This window comes from Sylvia atricapilla, chromosome 24 (assembly GCF_009819655.1).
Source record: "Sylvia atricapilla isolate bSylAtr1 chromosome 24, bSylAtr1.pri, whole genome shotgun sequence".
In the NCBI taxonomy this organism is placed as follows: Eukaryota; Metazoa; Chordata; class Aves; order Passeriformes; family Sylviidae; genus Sylvia; species Sylvia atricapilla.
The window spans coordinates 936,434-954,371 of record NC_089163.1 but is presented as its reverse complement, the minus strand read 5'-3'; the positions used below and the strand labels follow the sequence as shown (position 1 = coordinate 954,371).

The following is a 17,938-nucleotide window of genomic DNA, read 5'->3' as shown; positions in this document are numbered from 1 at the left end:
GAGTCCTGGCTGTGTCACCTCAGGGAGGTTTATCCGATGGGGTCTCACAGCTGGACATTACCAGAGGTGTCAGAGCTCCGGGTCCCGGTTGTGTCACCCCACGGAGGTTTTCCCGTGTGAGCTTTCACAACTGGCACTGTCCGAGCTCCGGGTCCCGCTGTGTTTTCCCAGGGAGGTTTATCCCATGGGATTTCACAGCTGGACGCTGTCCGAGCTCCGGGTCCCGGCTGTGTCACCTCAGGGAGGTTTTACTGGTGGAGTCTCATAGCTGGACATTACCAGAGGTGTCAGAGCTCCGAATCCCGGCTGTGTTTTCCCAGGGAGGTTTTCCCGGTGGGGTTTCACAGCTGGCCGCTGTCCGAGCTCCGGGTCCTGCTGTGTTTTCCCAGGGAGGTTTTCCCGGTGGGGTTTCACAGCTGGACACTGTCAGAGGTGTCCGAGCTCCGGGTCCCGGCTGTGTCACCCCACAGAGGTGTCCCCGGCGGGGTCTCACAGCACTGTTGTTTTTCCCGTGCCGTAGGAGCACGGAATTGGGAATTCCCGGAGCAGGGCTGGGTGGCCTGGTGCGGTGTGGAGAACGGCCCGGGGAATGAGGAAACAACCAGCGCTGGGGATGCACGTGGGCTGTGCCTCCTCCTGGGAGTCGGGAGCTCTTTTCCAGGTGTTCACAAACCGCTGCTTTGTGTCCCAGCACCGCCCTCGGGAGCCTCTTCAAAGGGTGTTTTAGAGCTCTGCGCCGAGAACGGCAGGTTTCGTGTGGAATGCAGAATAATTCTGCATCCCTCCATCAGCAGGAGTTTGTGAGAGCTGTAGTAAACGTGCTGCTGGCCCATTTCTGTTTCTAGTTCAGTGGGGCTGATGAATGCAGTGCCTGGAAACCTGAGCGAGCTCATACAATTCAGATGTTAACTTTGCATGAGGGAAAGCAGCTGCTGGGAGCTGTGACAGGAATAAAACTGTCCCAGCGTGCTGCTTATCCCACTTGTAGTGAACCTGGGAGAGTGGAGAGCTTTTGGCTTTACACTTCCAGGTTTTGGGAAAGTGCTGCCTGGATGGGAAAGAAAAACATCCCTGGTGTAGAAGTTATTATTCAAGGTGAAGAATAATTCAGATATAAGGGATTGCTTCCAAGTGGATTTCAAAAGCCATTCCAAAGGACTTTTGGGTGTGGATAGGATTTGTCTTTGGGGTGAGGGAAGGAGGGAAAACCAGAGGAGCTCCAGGAGCTGAGAGTGCAGCAGGAATCACTGCTGGGGTCCTGGAGCAGCTCACAGGCACCTCTGGCTTTGCTTCTCCTGCCGTGTTTTGGTTCAGGAATGGGATTTTTAGCCTTTGTTTCACGTGGTGTTTTGCTGAGCAGAAACAATGAGTGTCCTCAGAGTGCTGTCCTACAGAAAGGAAAGAGAAATCATGGGAAGGGCTTTTCCCTTTGGAAACCCAAGCACAGGGAAGTTCTTCTACATGGGTTTGGGATCTTTCTCTTTTTAGTTTATTTTTTAGGCTTTTTTTCTCTCTCCACTCCATAATTCAGTGATCACATACTGGTACCATCTCACAGAACTACAGTTGTCTAAAAATTCTTGTAATTACTGCAGTTATTTACTCAGCTTATCTTAATTGTCCCCATCAGCTTACACAGACCCAGTAAATGCAGTTATCAGGAGGAAGCATCCTGGGTTTATGGGCAGAGCAGCCAGGCTGAGCAAACAGCAGGATTGGGACGCTTAACTCTTTGTTTTGTTTGCTTTTTAAATTAAGCCTGATCTTAAATGAAACCTCCAGTCCAGCCTGGGAGTGTGAGCCAGGCACTGAGAGCTGGGAACACGAGGACTTCTGGAGCAGGGAAGGAGTTGTCCTGCAGGGAAGGCTCTGGTGGCAGAGTGCACTGCAAGTGCAAAACTGAAGCAGATTATAAGAAGTGGTAGAAAACCAGAGCACAGTTAGGAGTGTAAAATCCTGGGGGTTCACTGAAAGATGTGGATGGTCTCTCTCTGAATTTTGATTTTTGCAGTGATTTGTGCTCTTCAGAAGGATCTGTGGAAAGAACTTTATAATAATTTAAAATGACCGCTTTCAACAGATCTCCAAACCCACCACACTCAGGGTAGGAACTGGAGGGTCTCTTATTTCCACAGCTTATATTCCAAATTTTGCCTTTTCCCGTGTAAAACAACAGCACAGTGATTTAGCATCTACCTTTGGCAGTGTGCACGCATTAACCCCTTAATTGTTAATTAAGGTATTCATTGCAGCTTGTCATCAGTTAAGCAATTAAAGTTTACTTGTTCCTGAGTCTTCCCAGTGCCCATCTTTGATGTGGTTCAAATCCTCCAGCTGCATTGCTGATATTCCCTGTTTGGGGCCAGGCAGAGGCAGCTTTTGGAGCTGGGGGAAGTTTCAAGCTGAATTCCACTCATCACCCCACCTCAGCTGGTGGCTGCTGTGTCACAGGCTCCCTGACAATGGCCCTGGAACACTCCGTGTCCCTTCACAGGGGTTTTCAGCTGGGGATGGGAATTGCCCTTTGTCCCAGGCACTCCGTGGGCTGCCAGGGGAGGGTGGCTCATCTCCTGGTGGCACAGGACAGGATTCCTGGGTGCCACCACCCCCAAAACCCTCCTGGTTCCCTCTGCCACCCGAATCCTGTCAGGGCTCAATTCCAAGGGCTGGGGTTTTTGACAGCTGGATGAGCCAGAGGGAAAACATCAGCACTACCTCCAGGAATTTGGCCTTTTTTAGGCTTTTCTTGAAAATCCATGAGGATTCCTCCTGCTAACTTTTCCTGGCACTTGTTGTTTGGTTGGTTTTTGTTTGAAACCAGCTTCCTATAGAGGGTAAAGCATTTTCTGCTGGAGCTGCCCTGGAGGTCTGGAGCAGAGCTGCCTTTTATGACTTGAACTTCAGTGTGATTTAGGCTGTGTTGAATGTGCTGTGGCACAGGGAATATCAGCCCTGCTGCCCTGGGGTTTGCTGTTTGAATTCCCAGGCTCATTCCCATCACTGCCAGGGTTTTCCCTTTCCCTCCTGCCCAAGCTCAGGGGTGGAAACCTCCTGAGACCTGACAAGGCACAGCTCAGGAGTCACGGAGCTTTCCTGGGATTCTTTACATTTCTTTCCCTTTCCAAAGCTGTAGCTGGCAAGTGTTTGAGGTGGCCAGTGCCAGCAGTGATGTTTTCTGCCTTTCTGAAAGGCTGTGCTCCACTTCTGCCCACTAATAACAATCTTGGCTACCTGGTGGTGTGTTTATTTCTATAAAGCTTTTATATTTCCTGATCTCCACTCGGCATCCCCAGTCTTGTGGCTGTTGGGTAACCCCGAGGTGGGGAGAGGAAGGGGGAAGTTGTTGATTATTTGTGATTTCACCCAAATGCTCAAATTCACCTTTTTTTTTAAGCTCACCTGTGCCCTCGGCAGGCTGCCAGCCTCAGGATACCTCCCACTCCATTGTCTTGGATGAGTCAGGCTGCCAAAGGGAAGGTGCCAGGATTCCCTCTCCAGCCTCGGGGCCGTGCTGATCACAGGGAGGGAGAATCAAGTCCTAACGGAGCCCCGGGTTGGGTTTGGGGTGCAGAATTGGGTCTTTTTCTCGGGGTTTTGGGCAGTATTTTTACCTTGCAGCCAGCAGAGGATCAGCTTCTGCGGGGCAGTAAAAGGAGAACAAAGAACAAGAGAGGGAGGGGAGAAAAAAAAAAAAAAGGAAATGGCATCTGGCACTTGCAGGGGGAGCAGGAATAAGGAGCAAAAAATTATTTGTTTGCAAATTGAAAGGGGGGGAGCAGAGGCACTGCGGGGTTATGAATAAATCTTTCTCCGCAGTGTCCATAAGGCACCAATTGACCTTTCAGAGGAACTGCAGCCTGTGATCCCTGCTGCTCCCTGCCCTGCTCCTGCCGTGGCTGTGCCCAGCCTTCCCTCCAGCACCCTCCAGCTTTAGGGGCCAGATGCTGTCCCATGGGGCCATAAACCCCTGCCAGGTCACCCATTTTTGACACGTGTCAGGAAATTGGATAACAGATTTTGAGGTGTTTATCTACAAGAATCTTGCCCCGTGTTGGGATCCACCTCAGCATTCTGGTTGGCCAGGATGGATTTGAGAAGATATGGGATGTATTTGAGGCTGTGCAATGAGGAGGGTTTTTGCAGGGGATTTAATCCCTGGGGCTGTGTTTGAGCTCTCCCTGGGGGTTGCCTGAGCACAAACCTGCCTGTGCAGCACCTCCAGAGGAGCAGGAGCTGGCACTGGGGCTCCTTCCCAGCACAAGGCTTGGGCTTTTCCAACTTCCCTGTACTCCTGGAATTCTGAACAGCTTCAGACAATGAGGAATGGGCTCTTTAATGCTGTTGGCACAACCTCCTTACAAGTGTTGCATTGTTCCAGTTGCACTTTGGAAGGTGCCGAGTGTCAGCGGGGCCCCGGGATTGATATGGGTTTAATATCAGAAATCACTTTAATGACTGTTGGAGAGCTCTCATTCAGTAAAATGCTTTTCCTTGGAGTGGCCCTTCAGAGCAGCAGCATTAGCCCTGAGAGCCTGGGGTGTCCTCTGGGCTCCAGTGGAGGCAAAATAAACTGTAGCCACGAGTGGAACCCAGGGGAAGGCTCCACAGCACCACTGAACAGGACAAAGAGCTCCTGGCTGTGATCATTTCATAGGATTTATCACATCTGAGCAGCTGCAAAGGTGCAAGTGCAGAGCCTGAACCCAGATGTCACCTTGAGTGTCAAATATTCTCTGGATGCAGCTGCTTTTTGCAGCTTTCTGGTGAGGATCTAAACTTTAAATAAGCAGGGGAAGGCAGCCTGTGGAAGTAAAATCCACCAGGACAGTGTGCCCATTTCAGGGGGTTTGGTGTGAGATATTTTGTTGGGTTTGAGGGGCTTTTTTAAATTAATTTTATTTCCATTCCATTGAAGTACTTCCTGCAGCCTTTGGCTTTGTCCTTTTCCCAGCCCCTGGTGTTGGTAAGGGCACTCAGGCACCTCTGAGTCCCAAAAAAGCCAAGTGTTTTCCCAGCCCTGTGCTTTGCACCTGACCTCGGCTGAGACTTGCACGAGTTCAGTTGTTTCCAAAGCTCTTTCCCTGGAAATTCTGTGGTTTTTCCCCAAAGTTGTGGATGATTTCCTAAAAGAGCCCCGTGGCCCTGAGCAGGGCAGGAGCTGGACCCTGCCTGGCCAAGCCTTGGCACATCCCACTGAACATTCCAGGGCAAAGTTCTGCTGGGAGAGGAGGGAAAACAAGTCACTGAAAGGGGAATTGCCATTTGGTTTAAAACAGAAAATAGATTTTTAACACTCTCTTTTTGTTGTTGTTGTTGTTATAACCCAACAAAGTGCAGCAAGGGGAGTGGAGTGACAGGTTTGGGGGGAAAAAAAGGGGTTTGCTTCTTTTCTTGGAAGAATGGATTGGGCTGATGGCTCAAGTGTTGTTTGGGTATGAGCTCAGAATGTTTTTAAGCTCCGTTGCCAAGAAGGATCATCCAAATGCAGGACTCAGAACATGGGAATGTGGCTCAGAAATAATTAAAAACCAGAAGTCAGGCTGGTCCCAAGGCTCCTGTGCTTCCATTCCTCTGGGGCTTTGTTGGGTGGGTTTTTAAGGGATCTGTTTGTCTTCATGGAAAGGTTTTCAAACCTCACACTGATAACTCAGTGTCAAAACTCAGTGTCAAAAGTCTTTGGGTTGTTGTGGGCTTAAAATGCATCTGAGTTTGTTGGTGTTAAATGGGGAAATAATTACAAGCAAATAATTGCAATATTAATTATTATTATTATACAAATATTTATTAAACAAATAATTGAATCTGCAGGCTGCTGAGGAGGGGGAACACTGAAATTCCTGAGCTCCAAGGGCAGGAGAGGGGTGGGAAAGGACAATTCCAGCTGGGAGAGGTTCCCTTTGGCAGGAAGATGCAAAGGGAGATGGGTGCTGATGCTGTGTGAGAGCAGCTGCACACCAGGAAAAATAAATCCAAGTTCAGTGTTGGCTTCACTAGACTAGGCCTGCTCTAATGGAATAATAATAAAAAAACCCCAAACCCTAAACTTATTTTATAAAATTATTTTAGCTGACATTTCCTTCTGTGTATTACAGTTATCCTTCATTTTAATTCTGAATATTTTAATTAAAAAAAAAAAAAAAAAAGGAAAGAAAGGAAGAAAGCAATTTTTCTCTTGGAAATCCTGACCTGAAATTCCCTTTTTCTTTCCCTCCCCAGCACCTTCCTGTACCTGAAGTTCCTGGTGGTGTGGGCCCTGGTGCTGCTGGCAGATTTTGTGCTGGAGTTCAGGTTTGAGTACCTGTGGCCCTTCTGGCTCTTCATCAGGAGCGTGTACGACTCCTTCCGCTACCAGGGCTTGGTGAGTGGGGCCCCTGGGGATATTCCAGATATTCCAGGGAATATCCCGTGTTCCACAGCTGCCCCAAGGGCACTGAGAGCCTCCTCACGGCACAGGCTGCCTCTCTGCTGGATATTTTATCTGTGGAAATAAAGATTTATCCGAATTTCACCGCAGAGAAATTCAATTCCTGGGTTTGAATTAATCAGAATTATGTATAACCTTATAGATAAGGGAACAAGCAAGACTTGCTGTATTATTTTTAAAGAAAACCCTATTATGGAGAGTTTTAATATTTTTGTGTGTGAATATTTATTATCTATGTATATATTATATGTGTATTGTTAGGTATTTATATGCATATGTATTATATATATTTACATGTGTTTAGATATATAAAATATATTTGTCTATTTTAATTTATTCATATATCTATGAATACATACACACTGCCTGGCTATATATATATAGGTGGGTTATATCCATAAAAACATGGTTTATTATGTTAAAACATATTAAAATTCAATAAACATGTAACATAAGAAATATTTGTGTTACAAAAATTATAGCTGTTAGATATTTTATATAAAATGTATATCATTATATTATAGATATCATGTATTTTAATGGCTATAAAACACCTCTATTGGCTATTTTCCCTGCAGTAACCAAACCTCCTTGTTGCTGCCCCCTCCCTCCTTTCTTCCAGGCCTTCTCAGTGTTTTTTGTGTGTGTAGCATTCACCTCCAACATCATCTGTCTGCTCTTCATCCCGATCCAGTGGCTGTTCTTTGCTGCCAGCACCTACGTGTGGGTACAGTATGTGTGGCACACAGGTGGGCCATCATTCCTCATGGACAATTTCTTCATTTGCTAAATTTATTCCTTTATTGGCACCTTCCAGGGCTCTCCCTCTCATCTTTGAGGAACCAAACCCCTCTGCTCTTACCTCACTTAATGAAGGTTTTTTTTAGAGTTAAAGGTGTTCTGGGGTTTTTTTTGGTTTGGTCCTGGGGGGCATCTCCAGTAAGCAGGAACTGGAATCAACAGGAATTCCAGAGCAGTGAAAGGAGAATGAAATTCCTGACTTTAAAACTCTCCTGCAGTGATTCAGCAAACACAGAGCACACAGGAGGAGTGTGTGACAGTGTTCTGTTCTTCCACACTCAATTGGTGTGCCATTAATCCAGTCACCAATATTCAAATATCAGTTATTTCAGTGGGCAGAGTTTAATTCTGCTTGAGCAAAGCTTTGTGTCAGCTGGCTCCAGTTCCTGGGCTGGTGATTGAGGATTCTGTGGAGAATTCCTGTCCCCCTCTGCTGCCCTTTTCTCCCTGAATTATTTGGGTTTGTTCTCATAAATCCCTGGCTTGGGAGCCGAGGAGGAGGAGGTGATTTCCTTCCTCCCTTCAATCAAAACATCTGAGGAATAAATTAAATTTATTTTTTTAGGGGAAACTTTTTTTCCCTCCCCAAATTCCTGGGGTTTGGGCTTTGTGGAACATTTTGTGCCAGCCCAGGGGCTTGCAGGGTGCTGTGGATCATCCCTCACTCAGCTCTGTGACAAATTAGTGACAAATTAGTCACTGCTAATAACGGCAGTGTGGGAGCTGATGGCAGATGCTGTGAACCACTTGCTGCCCAATTTCAAATACCTGCAGAAGCTGGGGTTATTTTTAGAGCTGTGTTAATATGTGAAAGCCTCATCTGAAGTTGTTCAGGGTTGATGCTTAGAAGGAAGAACTCGATGGGCCAGTTTTAGCTGTAGCTATTGAGCTGATTTCATATTTTAATTCATGGCAGCCTCAGGAATTACTCATTTTCAGTGCTCATCCAAGTTGATAGGAACTTGCTTTTTAAATTTTTTTTGCTTTAAGTTATGATCTTTTTAGGTGAAATCTTTTAAGGTTTGTTCCCTTAGACTCCTGAAATGTAATAAAATGTAACTCTCAAATGCTTGCTGCCTGTGCTGTGTCCCTGAAGTGCCTCTTTGTGTTTCCCTTCTCTCCACAGAAAGAGGTGTGTGCTTACCAACAGTATCACTGTGGATACTCTTTGTTTATATTGAAGCAGCCATTAGATTTAAAGATTTAAAAAACTTCCACGTGGACCTTTGTCGTCCATTTGCAGCACACTGGTGAGTGCCTCTCCCTCCTTTCCTGTAAATCTGGATTTCTCCAGGAAAACAAATGACCAGGGCTTTTGATTTGGGTTCAGGGCTTGTTCAGGGTTTTCCTCACACTTCTGCCATCAAATATTCCAGGAGAAATGGGTGTCAACAGGGACCCAGAGGCACCTTTCTGTGGAAAAGCAAAATCCACTTTCTGTGGAAAAGCAAAATCCATTTTCTGTGGATTTTTTGCTGTTGTAATCCACTTTCTAAATCCTTTCCTGTGGAAGTTGTTCCCAGGTGGATCCACTTGATTAATTTGTTCTCATGGCTGTAGTTTATATAATGTTAACATATTAATGAATAATAATGATTAATAATATTGCTTTTCCCTCCCTCTTTAGCATTGGCTACCCAGTTGTGACTTTGGGCTTTGGCTTTAAAAGTTACGTCAGCTACAAGATGCGTTTGAGGAAGCAGAAGGAGGTGCAGAAGGAGAACGAGTTCTACATGCAGCTCCTGCAGCAGGCACTGCCCCCAGAGCAGCAGATGCTGCAGAGGCAAGAGAGGGAGGCAGAGGAAGGCAAGTTTTCCCTCCCTGTGTTCCCTGTTCCCCGCTGCTCCCAGAGGAAACGGAGCCCAGCGCTGAGGGTTTGCTGGGAGTGATGAGCTCAGGGATAAAACCAGTCTGGAGTGGTGGATGTGGCAGGAGAAGTGAGTTATGGCCTCTCTGCTCAGCTCCTCGTGAGCAGCTGCATCAGTCTGGGCAGTCAGTGTTGGGTGAAGTTATAGTATTTATTATTAAATTAAATTTATTATTAAATCTAGTATTTATTATTAAATCCCCGTTTCCTGCCTGGAATGAGGCAAAAAGTCTTCAGATAGGTGACTTTGGAGTCTCTTTCCTAGAGACTCTCCAGTGCTGATTGTTTCCTGCAGGAATGATGGATGTGGCCGTAATGATTTTTCTTTCTGTGGCACGGTATTGATGGATTTAATGAACTAAGTTGTGTTTTTTCGTTTTGTTTTTTCACTTTGGTGTTGCAGCAGCCAAAGGATTATCTGATATGGATTCCTCAATACTCCTGCAGCACAATGGAGGCATTTCAGCCAATAAAAAAATCTCTGCAACTTTGCCAGAGCTGGAATATCGAGAAAAAGGGAAAGAAAAGGACAAGGATGCAAAGAAACACAACCTCGGGATAAACAACAACATTTTGCAACCCGTAGACTCTAAAATACAAGAAATTGAATATATGGAGAACCATATCAATAGTAAAAGATTAAACAATGATCTTGTAGGAAGTACAGAAAACCTCTTGAAAGAGGACTCATGCACTGCCTCGGCCAAAAACTACAAAAACGTCAGTGGGGTTGTGAACTCCTCACCCCGCAGCCACAGTGCAACCAACGGCAGCATCCCCTCCTCCTCCTCCTCCTCCTCCTCCAAAAACGAGAAAAAACAGAAATGTGCCAGCAAGAGCCCCAGCACACATAAGGACTTAATGGAAAACTGTATTCCTAATAACCAGCTAAGCAAACCAGATGCACTGGTAAGGTAAGTTGGGCCTGAGCCTTGTCTCGTCCTCCCCTGGCCCAGCAGGGCTCAGGGGCTTTGGTTTGTGTTTGGGTAGGAAAATGTCATTTGTGGTCACGCTGTGTGGTGGAGGGATAAGATCTGCAGGAGGTGTTTGAGGCTCTGGTGTTGGTTTTTGTTGGATGTGCAGCCTGGAGCAGATTTGCTTCATTTCTGCCTCAGGATCTGCTGCTCCCCTACCTCACAGGTCTGCTGTGAGGCACCAGAAATACTCCTCTGGTGGAAAGGCAGGAGAAAATCAGCTCCTCTGTCCTTCACAGCTCTTCTGTGGAGCAACCCCTGCCTCTCCAGGGACTTCAGTGGGCTTTCTTGCTGCCTGAACAAGTGGTTTGGGTTTGTTTTTCCTTTTGAAGTGTTTGGCTTTTGCTTTAATCTTGAATTTCCCAGCGTGGAGGCAGGGCTGGTGTGGGGCTGGTCGAGCCCTGCTCCCAGGGATTGCCTTGGGAATCTCTCAGCAGGGAAAAGTGCCAGCTTTGCTCCTGGGGAGGTCAGAGGGACATGGATCTGAGGTGCTCAGCCTGAGGCAGATGGTGCTGCCAGGAAAAGCACCAGTGAGGAAAGTGTGCATGGAGGGATGTCTGGGACAAAACCTGTCCCACAGTTCTGCCCTTCTCCAGCATTCCCCACCTGTCTCCTGTTCTCTCTTCTTCCTTCTTCCCCCAAATCAATGTTGGCCAGCTTAATTGGCACATCAGGCTCGTTTTCCCTGCAGGTACCTTTGAGAATTGGGCTTTTGTCTCTGGGGATTTGTGCTGTGGGAGCACAATTGCTTCAATGGAAATATTATTTTTCTCTTGTGATAATCACTGTGCCCCTGGTTGATGTCCCCCTGCCAATTAAACAGCCACACTAATTGATGCCTAAATGAGAAAAGCAGCTGATGAGTGTGATGGGTGACTCCAGTGCAGGCAGGGTTGGTGGGATGCAGGTTGTTCCCCTGCTCTGCTGGCAGCTCTGAGCTCTTTATAAGGCTGGTTTGTCCCTAAGAAGGCTCAGCTCAGCTCTTCCAAACATTCCAAAGCCCTGAGAAGAGGAAGGGAAGGAATCCTTTAGGAATGAGCTGCCAGGCTCAGAGCTGTGTGGCTGTGGCAGGCACTGAGATTTAAACCTGGTGTGTTTAAAGCTTAGATTTCACGTTGAAATCCTTGTGTGGGAGCTTAGAGCAGGTGCTCAGGAGTTGCCCAAGGTGAGTTTTGGATCACAGAGAGGAGTCTACAACCCAACAGAATTCCTCAGGGAATTCCAGCTGTGGGGAAGGACAGAGAGCACAGCTGTACTCTGGAAGTGCCTCACTGCCCTGAGAGGGGATTGAACTTCTTCAGAGGAGTGTTTTTGGGATGAGTGGAGCTGTGCTACAAACCCCTGGAGCTGTTCCTTGGCCCTGATGTGCCCCAAACCCAGCATCCTGCTGCCTGAGGTCACTCAGGAGCTGTTGGTTCAGCTCAGGCTGCCTCTGTAACTCCACTGGGAGCATAAACTCACCTGATAAATTGGACGGGATGGATGCACTTAAATTTAAAAATTCATGGGCCTTTTTTATTTTAATCTTGTCAATTATCCCATCCCTGGAGTGCCAGGCTCATCATCTTTTCCACTTCCAGGAGTGTTCCTCGTTCCTGGTACTCAGCTCTCAGCAAAGGGCTGAGGGGAGTCCTGCATTTGTTCAGGCTCAGGTCAGCTCTGCTCAGCTTTCCAAATAAAGCTGCTTTTTGTGGCCGTGTGTCCAGCAGCCTCACAGCAGGATGGCAGAGCCAAGCTGCTTTCCTTTTGTGTCCACACAGCGTGGCCCTGAGCCCAGCAGCCAGGAAAATGGGAACTATTCCTGCTGCTCCTGGGCCCTGGGGCTGGAGACAGGCAGGACTTTTACAGGGTTGTTCACTTTGAAACACTTGGGGTCATCTCTCTGCAAGGGTCCTGCATGATTATATTTAATTGTGTGTTTTATATATACAATTTAATTTTGTGTTTTATATATACTATTTAATTGTGCATTTTATATCTACAACACTGCTCTTATTCAAAACTAAACTTTTCTTTTTGCTCTGCCTGCTGGAGTGGCAGGGCCTGGGGGGTTTTGTGGAGGGGAACTCCCTGATCCCAGGGAATTGTCCCATCCTTGGTAAGCCAGAGCTGAGGGTTCCCAGAGGCTCAGGGACCTCTGGGGATTTCTGAGCCATCTCCTGGGGTGCTGAGATCTGCTGGTGCCTGTGCAGCCCCTCCTCACTGAGCCTCTGCCATCTGAGGCTTCTTCCCCAGCTCTCTGGGGTCCCTTTGCTGCTTTTGTCAGGAGGCACAGAGCAAATCCATTTTTTTTTTGACCATTTCACTGTCACTTCTGAGGTGGAACAGCTTTGGAGCCTCAATATATGGGTCAAGTCCAAGCTGCAATTGCTGCAGAATTATTTTTTTGTTGCTGTTTATTGCCCAAAACAACCCCATGACCTGCCTTTGAACAAATCCCTGCAGTCAAAGCAGCCAGAGAAGGTGGCAGTGCAGCTTGGCAGCACTGTCTGCATCCACAGAGGTCCTGCCTTTGGCACACGAGGTGATGAACAAGCTGTCTCATGTGCTAATTATTCCCACAGATAACGAGGACATCTTCTGGCAGTTGGACTGGGAGAATTCTTGGGGAAGCAGAAGCTGCTCTGCCACAGCTTATTTTGCTTTTATTTGAAGTGCTGTTACCTGCAGGGACAGACTGGAAGGTTTCCATGGGAATTTTATGGCCATTTGGTGCTGGGGGTGTGAAATTTGGGCAGAGAAATTTGGTCTCTTGCTCATTCCCCCGTGCCTGGAGTGGCAGCAAAGCAGCAGCAGGTTTCCTGTGTCAGCTGCAGGTTCTCTGCAGGCCCAGAGCAGGAATCAGGATTGGGAATGAGCAGTGTGGGAGCCAATTCCTCCTGCAGGCCCTTCCCAGGGCAGCAGAGTGCTCAGGAACTCAACAGCCTCTGGGAATGGCAGAGGGATCCTGGAGAAGCATCCTGGCTTGCTGTGGGGTCCTGGCTTTTTTTGGGGAATGAAAGGGGGATTCCTGGCTTTTTTTTGGGGAATGAAAGGAGGATTCCTGGCTTTTTTGGGGAATGAAAGGAGGATTCCTGGCTTTTTTTTGGGGAATGAAAGGAGGATTCCTGGCTTTTTTTTGGGGAATGAAAGGAGGATTCCTGGCTTTTTTTTGGGGAATGAAAGGAGGATTCCTGGCTTTTTTTGGGGGGAATGAAAGGAGGATTCCTGGCTTTTTTTTGGGGAATGAAAGGAGGATTCCTGGCTTTTTTTTGGGGAATGAAAGGAGGATTCCTGGCTTTTTTTTGGGGAATGAAAGGAGGATTCCTGGCTTTTTTTTGGGGAATGAAAGGAGGATTCCTGGCCTTTTTTTGGGGAATGAAAGGAGGATTCCTGGCTTTTTTTGGGGAATGAAAGGAGGATTCCTGGCTGTTTTTTGGGGAATGAAAGGAGGATTCCTGGCTGTTTTTTGGGGAATGAAAGGAGGATTCCTGGCTGTTTTTTGGGGAATGAAAGGAGGATTCCTGGCTGTTTTTTGGGGAATGAAAGGAGGATTCCTGGCTTTTTTTGGGGAATGAAAGGAGGATCCTGGCTTTCTGTGGATCCTGGCTTTTTTTGGGGAATGAAAGGAGGATCCTGGTTTTCTGTGGATCCCTGGGGTTTTTTTGGGAATGAAAGGAGGATCCTGGCTTTTGGGGGACTGAAAGGAGGATCCTGTTTCTCTGTGGATCCCTGGCTGTTTTTTGGGGAATGAAAACTGCTCCCGAGTCCCAGCAGGAGTAGCTCAGGGCTGCAGGAACACAAATGGCCACTTCAAAGGAGCAGCTTCACTGCAGGAGCTGCTTGAGCCAGAGCTGGGGCTTTTGGAGAGCATCTCAGGGCCTTGTGGGTACCTTCAAATGGTAATTTTTACATCATTCACTGCAGTGAAGCACAGTTTTCCAGGTGATGATGGGATGGAGCACTCACACATCAGAGCTGGGTGGAGTTGTCTGTGAGCCCAGCCAGCAGTCTCCCTGTGTGAGGTGCTCCCTGTGGTGGGTTCTCCTCCCCAGCAGCCACAGCAGGTGCTGTCAGCAGAGGAAAAGGGTAAATCTGCCCTTAAAACAACCACACACTCTCAGGGGATCGGCCTCACTTGTGTAAACAGCACCACGTCATCTGCAACTAAAGCCTCATTGAAAAAGCAGCTCTGTGTCAGGAGGAGTGAAACATCTTCCAGAGCTCGGGTTTGCTTTGCTGCCCCTCCCCTGGAAATCACTTTCTCCAATAAGGCTGGAGATAAGAGACGTGAGCAGCAAATGAAATCAGAGGGAGAGTAACAATAATCAGAAAAATGAGGTTTAGTGGGTCATTGCTCGTTGCAGCAGCAGTGCAGCCTGTTGCAGAGGGGAGCAGAGCAGCTCCTGCACTGCTCCCTGCCTGCAGCACTCATTTTTATGGCCTTGGCTTGGTTTACCTTGATGTAAATCAAAGGAAATTTGGTTTTTACCTTGATTTGTTTTTTTCCACGTCCTTTGGGAGAGGTGGTGAGCTCTGTGACAGTGCAAGGAGCTCCTGTGGGGTAACTCCCTCCTCGTTTTCTTTTTCTTAATGAAGCTGTCTCTGCCTAATTGGGGCAGAGGGAGCACCAGGGAAGCCTTTGCATGATGATGGATTCGGATTTTCCTCTGGTTTTAGCCTGCATTTGCTCTGGAATTGGCACAAAACAGATATTCTCTGCTCTGGTGTTCAAAGCTGGAGCAAAACCTTCAATGTAATGACAAGGGGTAATTAAAACCTGCTAAAACCTTCCTGTAAAGCCTCATTCCCATTGATAAAGCAATTTCCAATATGTGGCATTGACTGCAAAGAGAGGAATTTTTCTGTGGTAAATCTATTTTTTCTGACCCCTTTGGAGTGATGTCTCATGGATGTTCCACCCTCCCTGAGCCCCCATCCCACAAATTCCCTGCACACAGAGGGACAAGCTGGGGCCTGATCTCTGCTCCAGGGTTGCATCCTGCAGGTTTCTCCATCCCAGCTGGGTGTTTTTGGAGCAGCCCTGGGAACACTGAGGTGCAGGAGTGTCACCAAGCAGATGGCTCCACAGCCCTGAGCTCAGAGCAGATCCCCACTGCCCAAAATCCCAGTTCAGCCTGTGCTGTGCCAGCACCTCTGGGCTGCTCTGGCCTCCTGCTCAGGGCTGCTTTTCCTGGAATGCTCAATTCCCAAAATAACCCCTGGGGTATCTTAGCTTGGCATAGTCTGAGCTAGAGGTAAAAGCTATTTACACCTCTTCTCTTCAGTTATCACTTGAAATTATTCGTGGGTCCGTGTAAAATTTGGGGTTCAGGTGTGTTCCTCTATGGAAACAGCATTTTTTAATGGAAGCCTGGATTAAAACCAATCAGCTGTTGGCACAGCCCAGTCTGGTGGTGGTTCCTACAGCTTCTCACTGCCTTTAATTAAAGCATTTGCTCTCTCTAAAACACTGGGCTGCTGCTTTTTTGGCAGGTGAAATGAAACTCTGTTTTCTTTGCCCAGCAACTGCCCTGTGCATCACTGAACACTCACACTCACCCAAAACTCACCCGAAACCAGCTGCTGCTGTTCCCTTTTTGGGGCTGAGCCTGGAATATTTGCAGAGATTTGCAAATCCTTTCCCTCAGCAGAGCAGCAGGCGTTGAGGTGATCTGTGCACTCCCCTTTGAGGTGAGTGTTTGCTGTGTGCTGTTATTGGCCTGTAAGGTGATGATTTTTTTTTTTTTTCTGTTTAAGGGTTCTTTTGCCCATTTTTAGTGCCCTGAAGGAATTCCTCTTCCCAGGAGGGCATTTCACAGACCTGCAGAGGCAGAGGTTTGGGTTGGGTGAGGTGTCCCAGGCTGCAGAGCTGCTCCTCACTGCCCCTCTCACCTCTCTGGGCTGTTGGAGCTGTTACCAACCCACTTGTCTGGGTTTCCCCAGCTTTGGTGGTTCCACACTCCCCCTCTGGTTCAGTGGCACAGGATCCTCTCCCTGCTCATCTCCTGGGGCTTTTCAGGCTGAGATTTCCCTGCGCTGAAACCCGACAGTGTTTGATTAAGAAATGAAAAAGCTGCAGCCGTTCCTCTGCGGTGCTGAGTGTCACTGGGGGCAGCAGCTCTTCTGATGGCTCCCCACTGCCACGAGTTCAGAACGGAAATAAAACCACCTTCATCTTCTTTATGGGCACTTTAAAGCTCTCCAGTCAATAGCTGGCAGGGCAGAGGAGGGTTGTGTGAGCATGGCTGGGGTGGATTTGCTTTAAATAAGTGTATAACAGAGTTTAAAGAGGTCGATTATTCAGCTGTGATGTGTTTTTCATTCTAAGAATCAATAACCTTATTCGTGGAGGGGAAAAAAAAAAAAATCAAAGTGAGCTGAGTGCCTCCCTTCCGAAACACTGGGTTCTATTTAACAATATTTTAATTAATAAGATTACACGAATCTTTCAGGAACTTTCCAAAGCTACAATTTCGAGCGTAGAGCAGATGGTCTGTGTTCCAGAGCAATTAAAACTTAAATTTACTGACTCCTGAGCTGGGGCTGACTTAACATGTGCACATCACATGTGCCATGAGAGAACACTGACATGTTGGGGTGACAACCGAGCAGCCTGGCCTCAGCTCTGGGTGACAGGACACCACCTGAGGGTCCTTCAGAGCCCCTCCGGGGCAGTGTGATGCCGTGGGCTCTGCTCTCCCTGTCGGTGGGAGCTCAGAGCCGGGTGTGGGCAGTGAGATAACCCCGGGTACCCACCGGACTCGGTCCTGGGGCGCCGCCGGGGCTCAGGGCTGCGGCTGTCTCCGCAGGTTGGAGCAGGACATCAAGAAGCTGAAGGCTGACCTGCAGGCCAGCCGGCAGGTGGAGCAGGAGCTGCGCAGCCAGGTGAGCTCGCTGAGCTCCGCCGAGCGCGGCAGCCGCGCAGAGATGGGCCAGCTGCGCCAGGAGAACGAGCTGCTGCAGAACAAGTGCGTGGGCTCCGGGTCAACGGGGTCAACGGGGACAGCCGCGGGATGGGCAGGGGATGGGAGGGATGGACTGGATGGGGTGGGTGTGGGTGGGTACAGGAGGTATGGACTGGATGGGGTGGGTGTGGGAGGTATAGACAGTATGGGGTGGGTGTGGGTGGGATATGGGTTGTGTAGACTGTATGGGGTGGGTATGGGATATATGGACAGGATGGGGTGGGTGTGGGTGGGACAGGAGATGTATAGATTATAGAGAGTGGGTATGGATGGGACAGGGGAGGTATGGACAGGATGGGGTGGGTGTGGGTGGGATATGGGATGTATAGACTGTATGGGTAGGTATGGGATGTATAGACAGTATAGGGTGGGTGTGAGAGGTATAGACTGTATGGGGTGGGTACGGATGGGACAGGGGATGTATGGACAGGATGGGGTGAGTGTGGGAGGTATAGACTGTATGGGGTGGGTGTGGATGGGACAGGGGATGTATGGACAGGATGGGGTGAGTGTGGGTGGGGATGGGAGGTATAGACTGTATGGGGTGGGTACGGATGGGTATGGGATGTATAGATTATAGAGAGTGGGTATGGATGGGACAGGGGAGGTATGGACAGGATGGGGTGGATGTGGATGGGTATGGAATGTATAGATAGTATATAATGTATATATACACATTATATATACTATATATACATTATATATAATATATATACACATTACATATAATATATATACTATATGACACTATATATATTGTGTATCTAGTATATATACGTTATATATAATATATATACTATACTACTATATATACTGTATATGGTATATATACATTATATATAATATCTATACACTATATGACACTATATATTGTGTATCTAGTATATATACACTATATGTTGTGTATATAGTATAGGTACTGTAG

The 17,938-nt window shown here is 47.8% G+C and overlaps 1 protein-coding gene across 1 annotated transcript in view; it reads left to right on the top strand.

Moving 5' to 3' along the window:
• The window catches only part of MACO1 (macoilin 1), a 94,296-nt gene that overhangs the window by 64,614 nt on the left and 11,744 nt on the right, over window positions 1-17,938 (top strand). Inside the window, exons 4-9 of the mRNA XM_066335492.1 lie at window positions 6,192-6,358; window positions 7,047-7,173; window positions 8,352-8,475; window positions 8,853-9,031; window positions 9,496-10,006; window positions 16,858-17,016. Coding sequence (XP_066191589.1) covers window positions 6,192-6,358; window positions 7,047-7,173; window positions 8,352-8,475; window positions 8,853-9,031; window positions 9,496-10,006; window positions 16,858-17,016 — 1,267 coding nt within the window. The remainder of the gene's footprint in view (window positions 1-6,191; window positions 6,359-7,046; window positions 7,174-8,351; window positions 8,476-8,852; window positions 9,032-9,495; window positions 10,007-16,857; window positions 17,017-17,938) is intronic.